The sequence below is a fragment of the Acomys russatus genome, chromosome 32, assembly GCF_903995435.1.
Source record: "Acomys russatus chromosome 32, mAcoRus1.1, whole genome shotgun sequence".
Lineage (NCBI taxonomy): Eukaryota > Metazoa > Chordata > Mammalia > Rodentia > Muridae > Acomys > Acomys russatus.
This window is the reverse complement of record NC_067168.1, coordinates 7,212,325-7,235,578: the sequence shown is the minus strand read 5'-3', so window position 1 is coordinate 7,235,578 and position 23,254 is coordinate 7,212,325. Positions and strand designations below refer to the sequence as shown.

The following is a 23,254-nucleotide window of genomic DNA, read 5'->3' as shown; positions in this document are numbered from 1 at the left end:
ATACCAGAGATACACCCCATTCTCTCTGATACCAAAACGGGCTGCCACTCTGTTACACTGTACTGACTCTATAATTGCTCAAAAGTTACTGTCCAACAGTCTCTGTTTGAGACTCACATTGGGGGAACTCTTAATGTATCCCGCCCAGTAATGTTCTTCTTACTGTGTTGTCACATACATGTGCACACATGTGTATGTGACCCAACTCTGAAACTGTTAGTCAAGACCTACAGGCGAGGCCAGACCCCATCCCTTCCCCGAAATTAAGCCTGGTTACTTTAGGCCAAGTGGTCTCAATAGCAGAAGTACATCCCTCTAGCAGACGTGGTCAAGCCATGCCCTTGTGGGCCACGTGCAGCCAAAGCCAACATGAATAGGGGTGAGGTGTGTTTTTTTTGAAATTCAGTTGCATATTTCTCAAGTATGAACTTTGGAGACAGCAACGCCATCTCACAATGCCAGAAGGTTGGACACAGCCTGCCAGGTTTATGTAAATATTTACAGAGTGAACATCTTAGGTTGTCACAGTGATCAAAGGGCAATAATGGCACTTTGCGAAATGACGTTCTACAACACTTAGGACTGTCCCAAACAATGAGCAACTACTGTCTTGTATTCCTCATGGGTCTTGATTTATTTATTATTAGCATGCGGTTTGTTATTTGGGACATAGAAATAAGATTTGTTGCTGGGTGCATTTGGCTTTTCAGATCATGTAATGGAAGATGCCATATAAGTATCTATACAGATATTAGCAGTTGCTTAGACATCCACAATGTTAAAATGACCAAGGCTTCCACGTAATTCCATATACAAACCCAAAGCACAGTTATTTCTACAAATTTCACTTACAGATCATAATGAGGCAACAAAAAAATAGTTGTTATAGAGGCTTTTTGGAGTGATAGCTACTGGACTAAAAAAGATGTTGACACAGATGAAGGCAAAAAGGTAAAGTCACAGTAAACCATGACCAATAAGACAATGAATAGTCAGTCATTTTCTGAGCCTCATTTCATTAGATTTTTGACCCTCCCCCTGCATCCCCCACTCCTTGTCAGTATTTCTACCTCTGCTGGAACAGTTGTTAGCCCAAGTCCTAAGTCTTCAGAGATGACAAAAGCAGAAGCCACCCAAGAAGTGATGGAATCAGGTACAGTAACTTCAAAGTCTTGGTACATCTTGGACCTGAAGTCAACACAAATACAGAAATTACAAAACAAGATTTCATATAATTCCAAATAAGTCTACATAACTAACAATCATTAGAAAATGTTTAATTTTCTATTTACATATCTAAATATAAAACGATAGCATTTCAGCTTCTCAAGAAACAGTTTATAATGTCAAACTTTTCACACTCCAATAAAATCCATAAGCTTAATACCTTCTCAATTAACTACTATATTTTCACAAGCTTTTAGAAACATATTTTCAACCTTTATTCCTCCAGTACTCCTTCTCTCAATTTACAGATAAGTTTTTGGGTGTTTGTTTGTTTGTTTATGTTATCTGATGCCCTCTTCTGGGGTGCAGGTGTACATGCAGGCAGAACACTATACAAAATACTAGATAATTTTTTTTTTAAGATTTTTAAATTTTAAAAAAAAGCAACTTGATGAGCTGGGCTGGGTAGGTAGGAGGGCTCCCCTTTTCTGAGAAACAGGGAGGGCTTGGGGGAAGAGAGAGAAAGAGTGAGACCAGGAGGGGAGGGAGGAGAGACTATGCTTGGGATGTAAAGCAAATAAATAAATTAAATAAATAAATTTTTTAAATTAAAAAAAAGCCCCATCTTCTCCTTGACAATACTTTATGGCCACAATCTGCGCATGGTTCCGCCACACAGTGCAGTTAGTGTCAATCACTGCCATTCTAAACCCAAACTCCTTGACACACAACACTTATGCTTAAAACACACTAGAAAGTAGTAAATATTGCTCAAAAGCACACACTAAGCAAAACATAAATGGACAAAGAACTTCACAGATCTTTACCCCATGTGGGAATCCAGCCATATCCAGGTTTCTGGAAAGTGGCTCCTGACATGTGGGTTGCTACCTGAAGAAAAGTCTTGCAAATCAACCTGGTTTCCCTCGTTCTCCTCCATAAACCGTTCAGCATACTCTGCGGTGTCATCTGTAATAAGCATTGACAATGGTGAGGAAAGAAAAGGCACTGGAGAGAAAGAGCTGCACACTTGTTCAACTCTTTACTTCCTGAAGAAGAGGCCTGGGCAGCAGACAAATGACCTCAGACCTAAGTCACGTGGACAGCGACCTCAGAGCTAAAAATATTCTTCCGATCGCCTCTGTTCTAATGGTCAATAACTGAAAACTTAGGGTTTAGTTACCTAATTTATTTAAATTTAAGTTATTAAAGTTAAATCACATTTTAAGCCTGCCTATGATTTTTATGTACTTCTTCTTTGACAGCTTCTTGACAGGCTTGGTTCAACCTAAGAAACTATAGTCTGTTCATGTGTTGGATTTTGCATTAAAAAAAAAAAACTACCAAGAAGAGACTTGATACCCTATGAGCATATACAGGGGGAAGAGGTCCCCCTCAGTCATAGGGGAAGGGAGTAAGGAGAAAATGGGAGGGAGGGAGGAATGGGAGGATACAAGGGATGGGATAAGAATTGAGATGTAATATGAATAAATTAATAAAATATATTTTAAAAACAATATAAAGAACAGAGAAGCCAAAAAAAATAAAACCACATGTGGCTATTAAGACTTTTGCATCATTTAATTCCTTTTTCCACTTTTCTGTAAATCTAATATTATTGCAAACTATGAGCCAGCATGGTGGTGCACACCTTTAATGCCAGCACTCAGGAGGTAGAAGCAGGAGAATCTCTTTGAGTTCAAGGCCAGCCTGGTCTACATAGTAATTTTCAGGATAGCCATTGCTATCTAAAGAGACCCTATCAATTTTTTAAATATATAATGCAAGAAATTTTTAAAAATATAATGCAAGAAAATCACACCAGTGTATGTAGGTACCAAGTAAGTACCTAGGCGATGAAGGTGATCACAATGAAATCTCTTTATAGCCTATAGTGAAAATTAAAAATTGCAGTAAACATGAAAGGATGATAATATGTAGGGTCTACTAAACAGAAAATAGTTAAACTTACAAGGAATCTGAATGATAAAAAGATTCTCAGTATAAAAATACTCCTTTTGTAGTGAGTTGCCTGCATTCTGGTTTCTTTAAGTCTTAATATTAAGGGCAGCCCATGCAGAAGAGAAAACTGAGCCAAGCACAAAGCCGTCTCCAGAATACAACAGTATTTGTAAAAATGGCATCGCTGAGAAGGAGGAATGGTTGGGTTCAGACTTTGAGTACGTAAGTCAAACTAAAGGCTTTGGACTGCATTTTGTAAGTGATGATCACTGAGGTCTAAAATAAAGAAAAACATAAAGTAACCTGTGTTTTGCAAAGCTAACTCTAGCATCGATATGAAAAATGGTTTGGTGCCATGAAAAACAGTGTTAGGAGGCAGTGGCCAAGGAGATGAAGATGACAACTGTAAGCGAGGTGGTGATGAGAGGGTAGGAGACAGCCGTGAAGGTTTTCTCTCATTTTCAGATGTTAGCTTTGAATCTTGAGATGTCTATGTTTTATTTATAATATACACAGATGTCAGGAAATTAGTAGGAGCACAGGGTGCACTTTGAAAGGAGAAGAAGCAAATGGTATAAAGGCTTAAAAGGAAATAATGGAATGGGAAGTTAAATTGTAATCTGGTGTGGGAAGACAAGATAGAAGAAGGAATATGCAGAGGGATAAGTAACACTAACGATCACGCAAAGAGGGCCTGGAGAGATGGCTCAGAGGTTAAGAGCACTGCCTGCTCTTCTAAAGGTCCTGAGTTCAATTCCCAACAACCACATGGTGGCTCACAACCATCTATAATGAAGTCTGGTGCCCTCTTCTGGCCTACAGGTGTTACATGTAAGCAGAAAACTGTATACATAATAAATAAATAAATAAATATCACTCAAACAATCAAATGGAAGCCTGCACACTACTTTGGAAACTTCCTTGAAATACAAACAAACACACACACGAACACACGCATGCACACACAATTATAACAGTACCAAAGAAAGAGCTCAGCAGTTAAGAGCCTTCATTGCTCTTGCACTGTACCCCTTGGTGAGCCATCCACTCTAGTGCAAAGTCACAGATTGAGGAATATATGAGTAACATGAACTTGATGAAAAAAAAGACATAAAGACATAAAGTTAGGTATGGAAGGAGTTGGAGAAAAGAAAGATAACGATCAAAACACGTTGTGTAAATTTCTCAAAGAATAAAATAAAATAAAATTTTTAATTAAAAATTCTAAAACTTAAGAGACAAATCTACATTGCTTTTGAATGGCCTTCTGTACTCCTGAAGCATGGATTTCTAGTCAACAAGATCATAGAAGGAAACCTCTCCCAGGTAAGGAAAGATACACCCATACAGATACAAGAAGCACATGGAATACCAAAGGGACAAGGCCAGAGAAGAAAATCCCCACAGCACCCCATTGAAATACCAGGAATACAAAACAAAGAAAGAAGACTGAAAACCGCAAGAGTGAAAACACAAGAAAAAGGGGCTGGAGAGATGGTTCAGTGGTTAAGAGCGCTGCCTGCTCTTCCAAAGGTCCTGAGTTCAATTCCCAGCAACCACATGGTGGCTCATAACCATCTGTAATGTGATAGGGCGCCCTCTTCTGGCTTGCAGGAGTACATGCAAGCAGAGCACTGTGTACATAATAATAAATAAATAAATTTTTTTTTAAAAAACACAAGAAAAAAATCATAATAATAATAACAGCTAATTTCTCACCAGAAACTTTGAAAGCCAGAAGAGCCTGGAGGTATGCATCCCGCGTCTATGTGATCATCTCAACAGACGCAAAAGAAAAAAGAAAAAGAAAAGCCCATGACAAAATCAAGCATGCCTTTGTGACAAAAGTCCTAGGACTAGAGGAAAAATCATCTTTAACAAATGGTCCTGGGGAAACTGGATGTTCACTGAAGAGAATGAATTAGATCCATATCTATCACCTTGCACCAAAACTAACTCCAAACGGATCAAAGACCTAAATGTGAAACGTGAAACTCCTAAAAGAAAACATGATATACATGGAGGAAAAGGTTTTCTGATTAGGATTTCATGTGCCTAATAATTAAGGCCAACAATTGGCAAGAAGGAACTTTATAAAACTAAAACTCCTGGGCATAACAAAAAACCAAAAACCGGAAAAAAAAATAATAATCAACTGAGTAAAGAGAAGGCCCACAGGGGAGGGGAGAACCTTTGTCAACTACAGGTTGGACAGAGAATTAACATCCAGAACACAGAAAGAACTCAAGAAACAGAGCCAAAACCATGATCGACCTACTCCAGGGCCTGCCACTTGAACAAAGTTTTCAAAAGATAAAAAAAAAGTCTAAAAAAAAATCTCTCAAAAAAAATGTTCATAGTCCCAGCAATTATAGAAATGAAAATCAAAACTATTTGATTTTATGTTATTCCAGTCAGAATGGAGGAGATATGGTAAAAAAAAAAAAAAAAAAAAAAAAAAAAACCACTGTGAGTGGGACTGCACACTGCTTCAGCCACTCTGGAAATAAGGGATGGGAAAACTCAAAGGACTAAAGATAAATCTACCATGTGACTGAACTATGCCACCCCGTGGCATGTGCCCAGAAGGCTCCATCATAGGCCACAAATAGGTGCTCAGCCATGTTCACTGCTGCTCTATTCACAATAGCTAGGAAATGGAAATGTCCTTTAAGTAATGAATGAATAATGAAAATGTGGGTCATAGACCCGATACAATACTACTCAGTTGTAAATAAAAAGGAAACTCTGAACTTTGCAGGTAAATGAATGGGCCTAGAAAAGTTCATGTGACTGAGGTAACCCAGCCCCGGGAAAGCAAACACTGTATGTTCTCTCTCACCTGAGGCTCCTAACTATTCCAAATCTTCAGATGCAAGCACAGCCCTGCACTGACTGCAGAAGTGAGGAAAGTAAAAAGGGGCCATCGCTGGTGTGGCAGGCAGTTAGAGAGCAATAGAGAAGAGGACTAGCAGGGTACACGTGATCTGAAGGGAGAAATAGACAAAACAGGGGGCTCTAATTAGAAATCTGGGAAAGATAAATATAGAATAGGGGACAAAGGTAAAATAACAGTCAGGATGTCTGAAAAGGCCGTAAAGAATCACACTGTTAACCACCTTTCAAAATGCCTATAATGCATGTTAGTTAGTATACAAGTTACATACATGCACGCATACATACATACATACATACATACATACATACATAGGGAAAATGAAATTTTCCCATCTAGGCTGACAATGCTCCCTCCAAGAGTCAAAGACCATCTAACAACAACAACAACAACAAAAAAAAAAAATCAAGCACAAAAGGCCACCTTTTGAGTCGTTGTTCAGGGATACCTTAGAGACCCCTGTTGGGGGTTGGTCTGATGCTTTCATATTCAGATACTAATATCTCACATACACCAAATGATGTTGTACAAAATTTGATCCCCAATGGTCTCTGGGTGGTTAAATAAAAAAAAAAAAAAGGCTGGAGCCTCTAGCTGGAATAGAGGTAGGCTGAGCTGGGAGTCTCAGGAGGGACCACCAGCAGGAGAATCAACGCGAGGAGAGTAAGAAGAAGATGGAGAAAGAAGACATGGCCTGGTAGAGCAGATCCAGCCCAGACTGGATGGCTTATTGGCAAGGAACCTAGGGGATGCAGCTTAGAGATAGCCAGACTAGCTTAGAAAATCAGTTTAAATCACACCTGCCTACTTATTGTGCCAAAGGTGTTTAAATCAATTAATTGGTCTCTGTCTCCATTATTGGGGGGAGAGGCTAGCCTGGTCATAGAATAGCCCTCTAGAGTTTAATAAATATTCCGCAACAGATCCCTAAAGCGTGTGAGGCCATTGTTCTTACTCTTGGTTGCCTGCCATCCCCAGAGGTAGAATGTAAATCCCTATTTCTAAGAACACCATGCACATTAGACGCAGGGCCCAGAGGTCCGTGAGTGGAGCTGGCCTGAACGCCTAGCTGAATAACTAGCTTTTATGGTACCAGAAGGAGACAAGCAAGTCTCCAAAAGAAGGAAGCAGCCAACAGTCCCACCCAGCTCTGACGCCTACAAACCACAGTAATAACCAACATGGCAGGATGGCCTAATGGTACAGTAGGGGCACACGTACCCTACAGTAACGCACAGCTCTCTAATTGGATTTAAGGGACTCTCAACAAGAGGAGAATTGTGCCTGGTGCTGGCAACCTAGCCAGCTACTCAAGGCTAGAGCGAGGTCATGGATCTTGAAGGAGAACCTACAACTACCCCATGTACTAAGCCAGCATAATCCTTAACTATATTCTAAGCATTTGTCCTTATATACACAGGCAAGTGCAGTCCTCATCCCTCGTCAAGGAAATTTCCCTTTGCAGTAGACAGAGACCATTACCGAAAACCACCAATCAAAATGCAAAGTTGTGGAGTCCAGCCCCAACTGACACATCTACGACACAACTCTTGTGCCTAAGATTCAAGGAACACTCCAGAAAGGAGACTGTGGAAAGATTGTAAGAGCCAGAGGAACAGGGAGTGAGGCTGTGTCTTCTAGGAATGGCAGAAGTTATGCCCGTACTCTCACCAATACAACCGCATCAACATTAGCTGGACAAGGACAGCAAGAATATGGTAAGGTGGACGGGGGAAGCCCAGGAGGCATCGATCCTACACAAAGAACTACGGGCAACTAAGAAACTCTGAGAGCAGGAGAGATAGTCTTGCCCACGTTAGAGCACACCAGTTTGGTTATCCAGTACCAAATGGTCAGCCCTGAAAACATATACATACAAGTAACATTATAAAGACTCAGAAGGGGGCTGGACTGATGGCTCAGCAGTTAAGAGCTCTGGCTGCTCTTCCAGAGGTCCCACATTCAATTCCCAGCACCCACACGGCAGCTCACAACTGTCTATAACTCCTGTTCCAGGAGATCTAACACCCTCACACATGCAAACAAAATACCAATATACATAAAATAAAAATAAAGTATAAAGACTGAGAAGGTTGTATTTATGTATTTAGGAATACACACATGCATATGTATCACCCACACACACACACATATATAATGAAAAAGAAGTCATTAATTTTAAAGAGAACAAGGAGAGATGTATGGGAGGGCTTGGATAAAGGAAAGGAAAGGGGAAATTATAATTTCAATTTTTAATTTTTAAGAAAGAAAGCCAAAAAAACTTAAAATTTTTTTAATTAGTTAAGAGGCAACTCTGCTCTGTGCCTGGGCGTACTTCAGTCTCCTGTAACATGCTATCCCTCCCCACATGGCCCTGTAACATGCTGTCCCTCCCCACATGGCCCTGTAACTTGCTGTCCCTCCCCACATGGCCCTGTAACATGCTGTCCCTCCTCACATGGCCCTGTAACATGCTGTCCCTCCCCACATGGCCCTGTAATATGCTGTCCCTCCCCACATGGCCCTGTAACATGCTGTCCCTCCTCACATGGCCCTGTAACATGCTGTCCCTCCCCACATGGCCCTGTAACATGCTGTCCCTCCTCACATGGCCCTGTAACATGCTGTCCCTCCCCACATGGCCCTGTAACATGCTGTCCCTCCCCACACGGCCCTGTAACATGCTGTCCCTCCCCACACGGCCCTGGCACAGCCATCTGGTGTCTCAGTCTGCCCCTTAGCCCAAAGCAGACCCCATTGCCTCTAATATGCTAGGTGCACACTTAATTTCATCACTGTCTACCGAAGAGTGAATAAATGTTCCGAATCTAAGAGATGAGATAAATGAGAAATTGCCAAGCATGGGTGAAGAACCCTGAATTTCTTAAACAATCCACTACGTTCGATACAGGATAAAGCATGATTTTATGTCTAATGTCCGAATAATCCTGCAAAACACATAATGTTAACTCTGTGTGGAAGGGAGAAACTTGAGGCTTAAAAGGTTTGAACTATTTGCCCTGGGTCACATTTTTTTTTTATGTGTACGTATGGTTTTTTTGCCAGTATATATGTCTGTACACCGTGTGCATATGGTACATGTTGAGACCAGAAAAGGACACTGGATCCCCTAAAACTGTAGTTACAGGTAGTTGTGAGCCACCTTGTGGGTGCTGGGAATCAAACTCAGGTCCTCTTAAAAGGCAGCCAGTGTTCTGAAGTCCTGAGCCATCACTTCAGCCCTACGATCATAGTTCCTGAATCAAAGCCAGCAGTGTATGACAACAAACTCCTTCGTTAAACACTATGCTACTTTTCAGAGAAAGAGAGGGATTTTAAGGAGAAGTGCTAGCATGAATTTCTTTTTTTAATTAGGCATATAAGGAAAGAATGATTTCATACAAGAAAAAGAGTGAAATCATATTAACTATTTGTCAAAGAAAGGGAACACAAGACTGTAAGGGTAGAGATTTAAAACTTGATTTGGTACATGGTGGATGAGAGCCATTTGTAAGGCCTGAGAGCTCAGAAACGGGAGCAAGACAAACAAGCTGAGTTGACACCAGCATAGTGATGATCGAATGATAATACAAGTTAGACGGACCTTCAAGTCCTCCAGGGTGACAACATTGGGACTTGGAATCCTAGACGTAAGAGAAGTTGATGATGTCCATGATAATTCAAAAGAGTGACAGTTGACAGTTTTGAGCTTCAAACTGTAGGTAGGATCTTGTCTCCACACGGTCTAAAAATGGCCAAGAACATCTCACTCCCTACGTAGCTGCTTATTCTGAGACAGAAGAGGAAAAATCAATGCCCATCACCTGGGTAGCCATCTGGAGACATATCTGCTACGGAGAGTATAAGGCTTCTCTTGTGGTGAAAAAGTAGAAGCTTCTCAGCCAAGGACACAGTAGGTACAGTTGTCCCCTGGCATCCCGGCTGGATGCCACAACCTAAGTGCTCAAGTCCTATGTACAAGGCAGTGTAGTCCTTCAGATGCATTCCCGTGCATTCCCGTATACATTTAAGCCACCTCTGTGCTACTTCTGACACCCAATGTAATAAATATAGTATAATAGTAAAATATAACATTATGTAAATAGTTATTGTTCTGTGCAAGAATAAGAAAAAGTCTATAAACGTTCAGTACAGAAATCATTTTTTAAACTGTAATTTGTGATCCCACCAATGTGAAACACATGGACACAGCCACATTGCTGACAATAAACTGCGTACTGCAGTGGGCATCAAGCAAGACTGTTCTTGTAGAGGAGCGACAGAAAAAGTTGTGAGTGAAGGCGGGACACAGATTTGGGAAGTTGTGTAGGACAGAGAATATGAAGATGAAACTAAAATACATTGGCGATTTTAATACCCAGAGACGATAAAGCATCGTAGTCCTTCAAGATAACAAAAGGTAGAGAATACAAAAGCATCATAAGCTTGATCCTTTCAACCAATGCCAAAACAACCGCACAATTCACAACACAAATTAGAATGGAAGGATGGTGCAACACCTAAACTATAACCCCACTTTAATAAACTACGGAAGGCACATGGAAAGCATCCGTTTCAAAGACGTAGTCAGGAGCCCAGATGACATTCCTTGTCATCCTCACACGTGCTTCCAAAGTTCATAAAGTCCAAACGCTTTGGCACATGGCAGTCATGTTGAACCAGAAAGCACCTGTCCCATTAAGAACGTTGTCAGGAGCAGCCTGGCCTGGGGGCACACGTGTGTGATCCCAGAGCTCCAGGAGGCAGAGGCAGCCGGATCGCTGTGAGTTTAAGGCCACCCTGGTCTGTAGAGTGAGTTCCAAGCCAGCCAAGGCTACCCAGAGAAACCCTGTCTTTAAACAAGAACAACAACGAAAAGAATGTTGTCAGGTTTTACTTACAAATACCATCGATGTTATCTTTTGCAAGGTTTGCGTCTGTCAGTACCCAGAGACCACATTCCTAGAGGAAAAAATATATATATAATTAAAATATTTAACTAAAATGAAATAAAAATCAAAGTTTAAATGTTCTTTAATCATAAAAGTCCCAAACACACCCATTTGGGGACTTAAGCACACACACACACACAGACACACACACCCCACGTGTGCATATGTGTCTTTCCCTCCTCCTCCTTTCTTTTCTCACGCACATTCATACAAACACACTTCTCAAAGTCAAACATAATAATACAAAAGTGTGTTTAATGACAATTCCACTAGTCTAACAGTGAATCGGTGAATTTTTCCATTTTCTTTTAAAACCGAAAGGATTTATTTCTCCAGTCAGATTAGATTTATGGGACAGTGAACTTCAGTCACACCCCCAATAGAGGTTACTCTTTGTTAGGATAATTAATTATGAAAGTCTTTATAAAATCAAAAGACAATAATATCTTCTCAGTTTATTTGGCCAACTGTACCTACCTGAAAGACAGCGAAGGAGTTCATGAACATGCCTAGATAATACCCTGTGTTATACAATTCCAGCTCATGGACTACCTGCACAGAAGACAGAACACAGACTGGGTTGATTCTCATCCATCTATCCTGCCCCCACTCATTTCTTAGAAGTGATACCGCCCTCATGTTTACAGAACTAGAAAATGACACAATTCAAGGTACCATGAGGATATGAATGATCATTCAATCAAGCACAATTACACTTCTTATTTAAAATCCTGTTTACTCTGCTCAGTAATATGGAATTTTTTATAAATATTGACATGAGGTTTTCCTGAAAAAAAAAAAAAAACTGAAATGTCGGTGGCTAAAATAGGGTTCAGCATTAAAATGTATCCATACTTTTAGCAGAGACAAACAGGCTAAAGTGAAGGGGTTGATACTTAAGAAAATTCACAAAATAGTATGTGATTAATATGCAAAAAAGCACTTAGCCTTGTTGGTGATCAAAGCATTAGAATTGCACCAGGTGGCGCACGCCTTTAACCCCAGCACTTGGGAGGCAGAGGCAGGCGTATCGCTGAGAGTTCGAGGCCAGCCTGGTCTACAATGCAAGTCCATGGCAGTTAAGGCTACACAGAGAGATACCCTGTCTCAAAAAACCAGGGGGGAAAAAAAGAAAAAAAAGAAGAATTTTTTAATAATTATATATTTGCATGCATCGCTTTAGCAATGCTTTTGAGGACATTGCTAGAAAGAATGGGTGAAAGAGGCTTAACGGATTGATAAAAATTTCTCTTTTTCTCAAAAGGGTAGACATAGAGTCAGAATCAGACCCTGCAAGTCTACACCTAGGTTAGACTCGAAAGAGCTGAAAACAAAGGCTAAGGGGTATTCCTATACGCAGCAGCACTCACGCCAGCCAAAAGGTTAGAGGAACAGACAAAACATGGCACACTAGCCATACAACGAATACTAGAATACTAGCCATACAATGAACCAGCATTCTGATGGGACGCACTACAGCACGAAAAAGTCATGAAAACATCATACTGATGAGTGAAAACACTCAGCTGAGTGAACGAAGCCAAGCAAACAGTCAAAGATGAAGGGATTCCATTTACATAAACCATCTAGGATAGGCAAGCTCTAAAAAGACAGTAGAGGCTAACAGAGGCTAGAAACAGGGCCTGCGGAGTAGGAATTGCTTAATATTATGGAGTCTCTGTGAGAAGCAACAGGAAACTTCTGTGTCCTCGTGCTAATAGGGACAATTTTGTGTGCATTTTACCTGGTGGGGGGAACCACAAGTACTATGCACTCTTAGGAAATGTCCGATACGTCTATCTTATTGCCGTTAAGACAATGGCCCGATTAAAAAGCATGAAGACGTTAATAAAAGACTTCCTCAGAGGTGGAGGGACAGCTCAGTGTCTGCTCTTACAGACAACCCGAGTTCAGTTCCCAGCACTTGCATCAATGGTTCACACCCACCTGTAAGAGCGCCAGGGCATCTCTCTTCTACCCTTCTCACTCACGTACACATATGGTACATATCCACACAGACACATACACCCATACATGGAATTAGAGACAATAAAAATCAATCTTTCTTTAAAGCAAACACCCACAACCACATTGCTGCTGCATTCTGCTGGGCTGACAACAACCTCGCTATTCAGACACTAAGCACGTGCAACACTGGAACAGACATTGGGAGAGAAAACCACCAAGGGAACAAACCAACAACACGTTATGCTCAGCAAGCTAGCAAGTGTCATCAGCCCAAGCACCAACAACCAAGCCAAGCATAAAGGGACAGAAAGCTTCAGAGCCTGCGGAGTCGCCGACTCACATGAACTTCCTTTGACATAAACCCTCATCTTGTAGGGGAGCTCTTTAAGGCACAGTGGAATGTTCTGGGAGGGCAGGGACGGAGGCGGGGCTGGAGGGAGAGATCTCCCATCTAGCACAGGATTTGTTACGCTCAGGAAGTAAGCAACCCAGAAGCTTCAGAAAGTCCCTGAAGCTGATCAGATTCACTAGCCCCCTCCCTTCCCCAAGTACATATAAGCCAGTGGTTCCCAACCTTCCTAATGCTGCAACTCATTAATACATACAGTTCTTCATCATGTGGTGACCCCCCCAACCTTAGAATTATTTTTCTTAACACTTCATAACTGTAATTTTGCTACTGTTATGAATTGTAATATAAATACATAATAGGCAGGATATCTGATATGCTACCCCTGTGAAAGGGTTGATCGACCCCCAAAGGGGTCACAGCCCACAGGTTGAGAACCACTGATATAAGCAGTAAGGAGACTAGCTGAGACACTTAGAAGACTCAGAGACTAGCCAAGATGCCTGGAAGAGGCGGATCATCAAAGCTGCCCGGAAGAAACAGAAACCAGCTGAGTTGCCGGGAAGAGGTTCACACTGACCACATTACCTAGAAAGGCACTCTCCATCGGACTGAACCACCCAAAGCTCCCGGTTGTCCACACACACTGCGGGAAGCTGAGGCAGGAGTTTGAGAGCAGTCTGTGTCGTACACTAAGAATCTGTCTCAAATAGCAATAATAAAGCCAGCAGTGCTGGAGCACGCCTTTAATCCCAGCCCTTGGGAGGCAGGGGCAGGTGGATCTCTGTGAGTTCGAGGCTAGCCTGGTCTACAGAGCTAGTTTGGGAACAATCAAGAACATACAGAGTAACTCTGCTTTGAAAAAGCCAAATAACAATAATAATAATAATAATAATAATAATAATAATAATAATAATAATAACAACAACAACTAACCACAGCATGCATCTCAGTGGAACAGGGCTTGCCTAGCATGGTACAATGTCCTAGGTTAAATCTCTAAGACTACACACACACACACACACACACACGCACACACACACACACACACACACACACAAATACACACACACACACGACACACAGTGTTCAAAAGTGCTCAGAAAACATACTGATCATCAAATCCTAGAACTAGAGAAAATTTAATTAATATTAAAACAAATTAAAAATTGTAAAGTAAGCACAGTAAATATACATAAGGGATACAAGGAAGTATTAGTAATACATATAATTAATAATAAGAACAAAAATTAAGATCCAAAATGTTATAATAGGTATCAGAATATAATAGGTATCCAAAAAAGTAAGCTTTAAACACATACACATGCCCTATACTAACATAGAGGCACACACACATGTGCCTCTGCCCAGCCTACACTAGAACGCAGATACTTTCTTCTTTGAAGGCTTTCCTGTTACGATCTGTTATTATCGAAAGGGACTGATGAATTTCCTTTAAATATTTAAGGTGATGCAATAGTGACTAACACACATTTTCACAAAATAAAAAGTTAAACTCACGTTTTCCATTGTGATATCGTTTGAGGCATTCATCAAGGTCACACTTTTGTCAACAGCTACAATCCCAACTACGGATTCAGGCTGTGTTACAGAGATCCTGAGAGACACCTTCTCGGATGGCCTGGCTTTAGGTTTACTCCAAAATAGCTTTATCTTCAAAAAGGAGAAGGCAAGATTAACTTACTTCATTTTCTTCAGATCGATGGATCAAGACCTCCGGATTCTACCTCTGCCTCGGCCCAGGGATAACTCCAAAACCACATACAACTGTCCTCTAATGACAAATCTCCCAATCACCCTCCACCTTTCTCCAGTTTCCATCCCTCAGTCCTCAGCTGGTATATCCAAATTACAATAGTATCTAAAATACCTGGGGAAGGCCACCCGCTAAATGGAGACACGGAAAGAGGAAAACTGCTGTAGGTCCCAACAGGTCAGCGACCTTAGTGACCCAGTAGGAAACATAATGAGGACTCTCGGGGTGTGACATTTCTCACAGAACTGCCTGGGGTGTGAGTGAAAAAAAGGTTCTTCGCAGAAAGGGAATAGTCAAATTCTCCTGTACTGAACTTCATCCGTCTGTATGTTCCACAAAGCCTGGTCCAACTAATACTTCATAAAGACCATGACTCTGTTGTGGGAGGAAGTTCCTGCCGAAGACATCCATGTCATCCAGCTCGATCCAAGAGCAAGCTGCACCCCTGGTTACACTGCACAGCCAAAGATGCTCCCTCTAAGTGGCTGAACTACTGGCTGGCTTCCTCCCGTGTGCGTTCCCTAACTACTCTTTCACTTCAGTCTTTTTTTATCATCATTACACAAAAATCACAGAAAGTGTGTTTTAATAAAATTGAAATTTTCTATTTCATTTGTCCAAAAATATTACATGTAGACGCCCTTTCATATACTCGGCTTCCCCAGTGTTGGTAACCTTCCACTCTGTTCACAGATTCATATGGGGTCCCTAGAGGTGGGGCTCCTTCTTTATGGCTCCATAACTCCTTTCTAAAATTCACTTGTTGTGGGTGATCGTTATAAAGTGAATTTTTTTACTGACACTAAGAAAATATATCGCTACTTCTCTAAAAACTTTTCACAAGATAAAGAATAAAAGTTTGTATTATACTTAGAGGAAATTGGGGTTGCTCGGGGCTGGGGTGCAGCTCAGTATTAGCACATTTGTCTATCATACAAAAAATAATTAAAATAAATCATTTTAAGTAAAAGAAAACAAACTCGACATTTTAACAATTTTTAAAGGAAATATTAAGAGAGCTTTACTCTACAAATCACAACATTGAAACACATTCTTGGGAAGATCAAGGCAGCGGTGTTTAATGAGAACAGCGCCTCATTCTGCCATCCGTAAGATGTAAGATCTTCAGAGCCAGGCTGAGGTGCTCTCCTGTGCAAGCTAAGGGAATACCCTGGTACTGATGCACTGAAGACGAGGCTCCACACACACCCCAGAGAGCAAGGCACTGTGATCACTGAAACTTTCTCCTGTTAGCTTCCAGATGACAGCGTAGATCCACACACCTCCAACGGTCCTGCCATTCCCTACACCCAACTCACTGTCACACCGCAGTCAACACCACACCCAGTCTGTGTCACCACTAGAATTCCAGGCCAGAGCAATATTGACTCAAATATTAAAAAAAAAAAAAAAAAAAAAAAGATACTGACATGCCTTGGATGATTTTGAGTTAAAGCCTTAAGGCCAGGCTAAGTCACACCTGACAGATAATAACTGTAGAGCTTCATATGAAATATCTATCTGCTTAGTACAGGGAGGAATGCAAGTGTCTGGGCAAGGTGGATAAACAATTCTTCAGTAAAGAATATTACATTTATCAGCTGTCACTAGAATGAAGTTTTAAGCATCATCACCTGAATTCTTACCTTATTTTTAAAAACCAGCTGAACGGGGACTTTAAGAACATCATTTATAATTTCCCCATCATCGGCAACATAATACACAATTATGCAGGCCTTGGGAGCCCAGGAAGCTTCTGGTGTTAAAAAGAAAATTCTTGAATTTTGTTTGCCTACAGCCACCAACTGTCCCTTTGATACTACCTAAAAATTAAAATAAAATAAAATAAAATAAGGGTTAATTATTTGCTGAAGATTGTCATATCTCAACTGAAGTTATATTTGGAATAATTTTAAGGATACATATAAATTCTTAAATTATCTTCCCAAACTTTGTACATGCAAAAAAAATCTATGTGATAGATTTTAAAAAGGAATTAAATTTCAAAAATAGATATTGTGATTAAGACCAGCAATGAATCAATAAAAAATAAATGGTAGTTGAACAAAACAAAAAAAAAAATCTATGTACATTGAAAAATAAAATGACATTAAAACGACGAATCAATGAAAAATAAATGGTAGTTGAACAAAACAAAAAAACTATGTACATTGAAAAATAAAATGGCATTAAACACTATATTGCAGTAATATATTCATGTCATCCTTTACAAATGTTATTTTTAATTCCCAGTTTTTATTTCTTTTTTATTCACTTTTAATTTTCAATTGATACATAATATCTGTACATATTTATGTAATCCATTGTAACATTTCAGTGCATGTATACAATGTATAATGTCTAAATTAAGTTAACTGGTCTATGTAGGCCCTCATACACTGACCATCTCATGTCTAAGTGTCAGCAATCATTTTTATTATTATTGTCCATTGTCAATTTGAGTAAATCTCACCAATAAAACATCATTGAATATTTTTTAACATACAAATGTTTCCTGCATCTACTGAGACAAGTGAAGTTTTCATGTTACTATATCACATTAAGAGTTTGTATTTCTTTAATTGTGTGTCTACATCCTCTTCTGTACGAAGGTTTGTGCATATAACTACAGGTGCCCACAGAAGTCAGATGGCTCAAATCCCCTGGACTTGAAGCTATAGGTGGCTGTGAGCTGCCCAACAGGTGTGCTCCGTACTGACCTCAGCTCTTTTGTAAGACAGTACACACTCTTAACAGTACACACTCTTAACGGAGCCAGCACTGAGTGTGGTATGTCAGATCAGTGCCATTTCTAGAAAGCATTTGCATTGGCCATTTCTAAACCTACTATTTAATGGAAAGAAATACAGAGCTCTCGTTGGCAAGCCATTGATGGCAAGTTCTATTTTCTTTCTTTTTTTTTTTTTTGTAAGATTTATTTATTTATTATTATGTATACAGTGTTCTGCCTGCATGTACACCTGCAGGCCAGAAGAGGGCATCAGATCACATTATAGAAGCCTGTGAGCCACCATGTGGTTACTGGGAATTGAACTCGGGACCTCTGGAGGAGCAGTCAGTGCTCTTAACCGCTGAGCCATCTCTCCAGCCCCTATTTTCTTTCTTATATTTCTCAGTTTTCATCAATGGATCCATACTGTCTGTATACTAGAAATTTACACTTTCTTCTTGGTGCAAAATTTAATTATCTATTTTAAATGAAAATATAAATATAGTTGAAGAAAGAAAACTGATTACACAGTGAAAAGAGCAGACTGGTTTATTACATGTTAGTAAGTCTGGTGACGACATAAGGCAAGTATCACTTAAGATGGTTCTAGAACAGATCATAAACTTAAACTCTGAGAAATTACTAGCCTGCAAGGCAGGTGAAGGTGCTTGCCACACAAGCCTCATGGCCTAAGTTTAACCCTTGGAATCCATGGTTGAAGAAAATAACCGACTCTCAAAAGTCCTTTCTGGCCTCTGCATACATGCCGTGACACACATGACTGCATCCACAATACACATTACACATATGCACACACACACATAGTGATAAATAAAACCTTAAAATAAAAAGATTACCATATAGCTTAACTCCTTGAGTTGCTTGTTGCTACTAATGGTCAGTTCAAAAGGTGATCCCACCTAGAAAAAAAGGAATTAATATGTACACATACACCCCAATGATAAGAATATCAAGTCACGTTGCAATTCTCAAGGGAGTCACAAGCATTACCTTTACATGGTCATCTTTGGTTTTAAGCTGGATGTAAGTCCTACTAGGGGAGGTGAACATGCCATGAACTGCCATATTACCTATGCTATCAAGAAAAGAAGCCTGCAACAAAAGAAACAAAGCTATAAATGCTTACTCTCCGTTAACTTGAGAAGAAATGCTAACTGTTGAGTAATTGTAGAAAGCCAGATTCTTTCATTCTTGCATTCCTGCAGAAACACATCCAGCAGACATCGGCTCCTCGTCATTTTATAGGTCACACTATGAAGAATTTGACAGCTTTAAGACATAGGAAAAGGGTCTTTGACTAGCCCAGAAGAAGAAAGCACAGCCCTCACTGACGTCAGCATCAATGTCTTTAAGAAACGCTAGTAGAAGGTGGAATTAAACGTGAAATGGGTCCTCTCTTTCTTCCCACACAAAGTTCAGACAGAAGCAAGAAACATCACACTCTGCCTCACCCACCAACATCAAGAGTCAAAAAAATCAGCCAGAGCAAGCGTGGTGTAGCACTCAGGAGGCAGAAGCAGGAGAATCTCTGTGAATCTGAGGCTACCCTGGTCCATAAAGCAAGTTCCAGGTCACCTAGAGCTGTTTCACAGAGAAACCTTGTCTCAAAAAAACTTTTAAAAAAATCAAGCCAGACGGTTGGGAGGCAGAGGCAGGCAGATCTCTGCGAGTTCGAGGCCAGCCTGGTCTACACAGCAAGTCAAGGCTACACATAGAAACTCTGCCTGGGGGCAGGGGATGGAATCAGTCAGGGATAGTGGGGACACACCTGCAATCCCAGCATTCATTAGCCAAAGGCAGGAGGATCCAGACTACACAGTGGGCTCCAGACCAGGCTGGAATGTGTAATGAGACTCTATCTCAAAACAGCACAGCACAAAGGAAAGAGCTCCCACCAGTGCTGTTCCCTAACCACTTAGGGCTCTGACTTTAGTAGTGCCCATACCAGAAGAAAGGTTACAGGAATCATGGGGCATTCCCAGACAGGCCATGCTGGAAGAGAAAGATCAGGGAAGGTGATTTGAAATAACTGAAAATCAAAGATGAGGGTTTGAGACACTTCACCAAATCTTCGTGTTGCTATATTTTTCTGTGGTCCTTAAAATGAAATTACAAGGAAGCATCCAAAGTGGACCTTCGCTGCTGTGGTCAATGACCTCTAACACTTCCCCTATGTGTAAATCGAACACATGTCCATATCCTGTGCTTTCTGAACTCCAAGGGGGTGTCTCCTACAAAAAAAAAAAAAAATCCCAACAATAACACCCTGCTGTGACGTGAAACCACACTGCACCTTCAGTTGTAGCTCGCTGGAATTGTACAGGATCGGGAATTCAATCTTAAAGATCCCACTGTGGGGGACGGTATAATTTATGATGTGGACATCATCCATCTCCTGGTTCCCTCTGTACCACCTGTTCCAGATGTTGGTATTTTTCCGCTGGCGCACCGTGACGACTAACTTGTTTCTTCTCTCTTTGTGAGTCAGCTGACCGCCATCAGAGCGGCTGACCTTCACCTAATGGTTAAAACAAGATATTCTAAGACAGGTGATAGGAAAAGCAAAAGGGTTGAGCCCGGTTGAACGTAGTTTCTGTCTGTACCGTTCTCAGAATGCTGAACTTCTGGCAGCCACTGGTAGCACCCCAGTCCACACTGAGGAACCCTTCTCCAGGAGGCATCTGATGCCGTGATCACTGCTCCCTTAGCCACCTGGCATCCTTGCATGACACAGCTCTTTGCATCATAGCCCTCTTTTTTGTCCTATTGTAATTGGCCTAGCAGGGGTGAAGATCTTCTAAATACCCTCTTGTACCCTGCACTTTGGCTATGAGACTATTAAAATGTGGAACACAAATCGTTAGAACTGCCCCCCCCCCCCCAGGAATCTCATGCTGGGAGAAGAGAAAGGCCTTGCACCAGCCAGAGGGGAGACTTGTCTCCCGGAATTCCAGCTTGCTAGATAGGAGAGACAGTGATGGGCCATCCGTTGGTGGAACCTTGTCTGGCCTCGCCTTGTGACTGTTTAGATATGAGTGGCAGTGGCCTCTACTTAAGCCTTCACTTTATGACTCCAGCGATGGACCTGGAAGGATAGGGTCACTGGATCTCATTGTACTCCTTCCCACGGTGGCCACATTGAATAAATCACCTTTCTGTTTGTTTGTTTGTTTTTCACCACTAATTTGACTGCTTTAATCAGCTTACTGAGGACAAGTGGCCAAACATGGCATACTGGGTCACTAGCTGTGACCCCATGTTTGGTAACACTCTGTGTCCCCATTGGTTTCTGGTTTTTTTTCCTTCTTCAAAACGTCCAACACTCAGCTAGTTAAGCTTCAACATTATTTGTGATTGTACCCCAAACTAAAAATTCCCACCCTCACCTGACCCTGGAGCTCATATTCCATTGCTCCACTTGAGGAACTCTCTACCTGATACTCAATCACCTCAAATTCACCACATTAATATCAAAGCAACCACTGCACGGGTCCTGTTTTTACTAGCCACCATAATTCTGAAAGAATGGCAATTCCAATTTGTCCACTGACTCCCCACAACCACCTCCCAACTAGTGACCCATAATTCCCTGCCTTTCATCTCCACTCCTCATCTCACACCTCACTGCTGGGGCCCTCTTCTCATGGGCCTCCACCATCCTCCTCAGACACTGCTTTCATGGCATCCCTCCCACCTGTATGTGTGTGCGCACGCACGCACGCGCGCGCGCGCACACACACACACACACATGTTGGAAGTTGGCCTGATATACTTTGATGCTAAATAATGCTTGCTATCTCTATACCCCAATGTTGCTATTTAACTTTGCCTACGAGACTTCCTATTTGACCAATAAAGGGCATTACAGCTGAGCAGGACAAATAGGATAGGTGTGGCTAAGGTTCCCAGGCTTTGGGGGACAGAGAGAATCTTGGGAAGGAAAGAGACCAGAGGAAGAAGAGCAGGAAGAAGGGGCTGGTGCCGTGGGTTAGGCAGGAAGAAGCACATGGCCGGCACAGATGGAGATTTGGCCCCAACAAAGAGCATTAACAAGTATTTGGGATTATGGATGGGAGGTACCTTGATAGAAATTATTAGAAACAGACGGTATGGGATTGGGGCAGGGATTCCATACCTATCCCACTATGGGAAGTAGTTTAGGGGATTAATATCTGCCCTGCTCCACGTTAACTAAGGCTATTTGAAAGTAATAAGCTTGTCCAAGCACCATACTCTGCACACTGTCAAAATTCACTCAAGTTGAGGGATGGCACATAAATATGAACAATGAGCAAATGGCATACATATGAAAATATCATAAAGAAACACAACATTGTGCATGTTTCCTAGACGTTTATTCTTTTTCCAGTTTACTCAAATGCTAAGTATTAACTCAACATTTTCTCTCTGTAAGGGGGAACATCCTTGACGGTGATTTTTAACATTGCATTGATTAACATAAAACTGAAAACTTTGACTGTCATTTCTGCATTAATAAAAGCTTTAGTGTTGTAATCTATAGCAAATGAACTGCTAGCTAAGCAAATTTTGGGGGCGGAGGAACTTGGCTATTTTTAGAAACCCCTTTTAAAAAATACATGAGACAAAGGTCATTTGGAAGCAGTCCTCCGCATTCATATTTCTAAAGAAGAAAAGTAACCCTTCTTAACTTAAAGACACTGAGCACGTGATTTCCCACTGTCGCATGCTTATGGGCTAGCAATAAATACCCCAACTTACAGTCGCTGTAAAGTTGAGAGAGGGCTTCAAGACGGTAGCATAATCAAAAAACTCAATGATGTAATCATGTTGCTTGAAAAACACATTGGTACTTGCGTTTCTGGAGATACCTGTATTGGGGATTGCATCATTTAGATTGTTAATGGAGTGTTTCACCAATGGCTTGTGTGCACCTGAGCTTCTTGCGGCTGAAGCGGCTGAAGATAACAGGGCACACAAGCCCACTTCCGTTATTGACTACAATCCAATGCCAAGAGAAACGGAGTTTCAGCGCGCCCTTCTCCCTGGTTTGTACGCCAGGAGAAGACGGCACAGACAGAAGAGGTTTTGTTTGCTGGGTTAACTAACTCAATCTTTTGAGACAGTAAGAGAAGGCTCTAAGCAACTAACTTCTATTTTCACTTTTCTTATTAAAAGAGTAAACTGTCTAGGAAGCAGGAGAGACCACAAAGAGCAAGTGATGAAGGAGAAAAGAAAGAAGAGGAAGCCAGTGCACAGAAACGCAGGCCTCCTGTGCTCTTTTGAGGCTGGGAAAACAGAGCTGAAATGGGGGTGGGGGGGGTGCAGCAGCTACTATTATGATATGGAGTTGAAGTACAGGTTTCCCAAAAAGTGAGTTTCTTTTTTTTTCTTTCTTTCTTTCTTTCTTTCTTCTTTCTTTCTTTAATGAAACACTGTACAAGTTTTCAAC

General features: G+C 41.1%; 1 protein-coding gene across 1 annotated transcript in view; it reads right to left on the bottom strand.

The window, feature by feature from the left end:
* Positions 1–23,254, bottom strand: part of Cd109 (CD109 molecule) — a 112,204-nt gene that overhangs the window by 29,320 nt on the left and 59,630 nt on the right. The window contains exons 10-19 of the mRNA XM_051140837.1: positions 22,564–22,673; positions 20,117–20,341; positions 18,814–18,915; positions 18,660–18,722; positions 16,718–16,894; positions 14,816–14,968; positions 11,455–11,529; positions 10,927–10,987; positions 1,995–2,136; positions 1,071–1,188 (exon numbers count right to left, since the gene is read on the bottom strand). Of these exons, the coding sequence (XP_050996794.1) occupies positions 1,071–1,188; positions 1,995–2,136; positions 10,927–10,987; positions 11,455–11,529; positions 14,816–14,968; positions 16,718–16,894; positions 18,660–18,722; positions 18,814–18,915; positions 20,117–20,341; positions 22,564–22,673 (1,226 nt within the window). The remainder of the gene's footprint in view (positions 1–1,070; positions 1,189–1,994; positions 2,137–10,926; positions 10,988–11,454; positions 11,530–14,815; positions 14,969–16,717; positions 16,895–18,659; positions 18,723–18,813; positions 18,916–20,116; positions 20,342–22,563; positions 22,674–23,254) is intronic.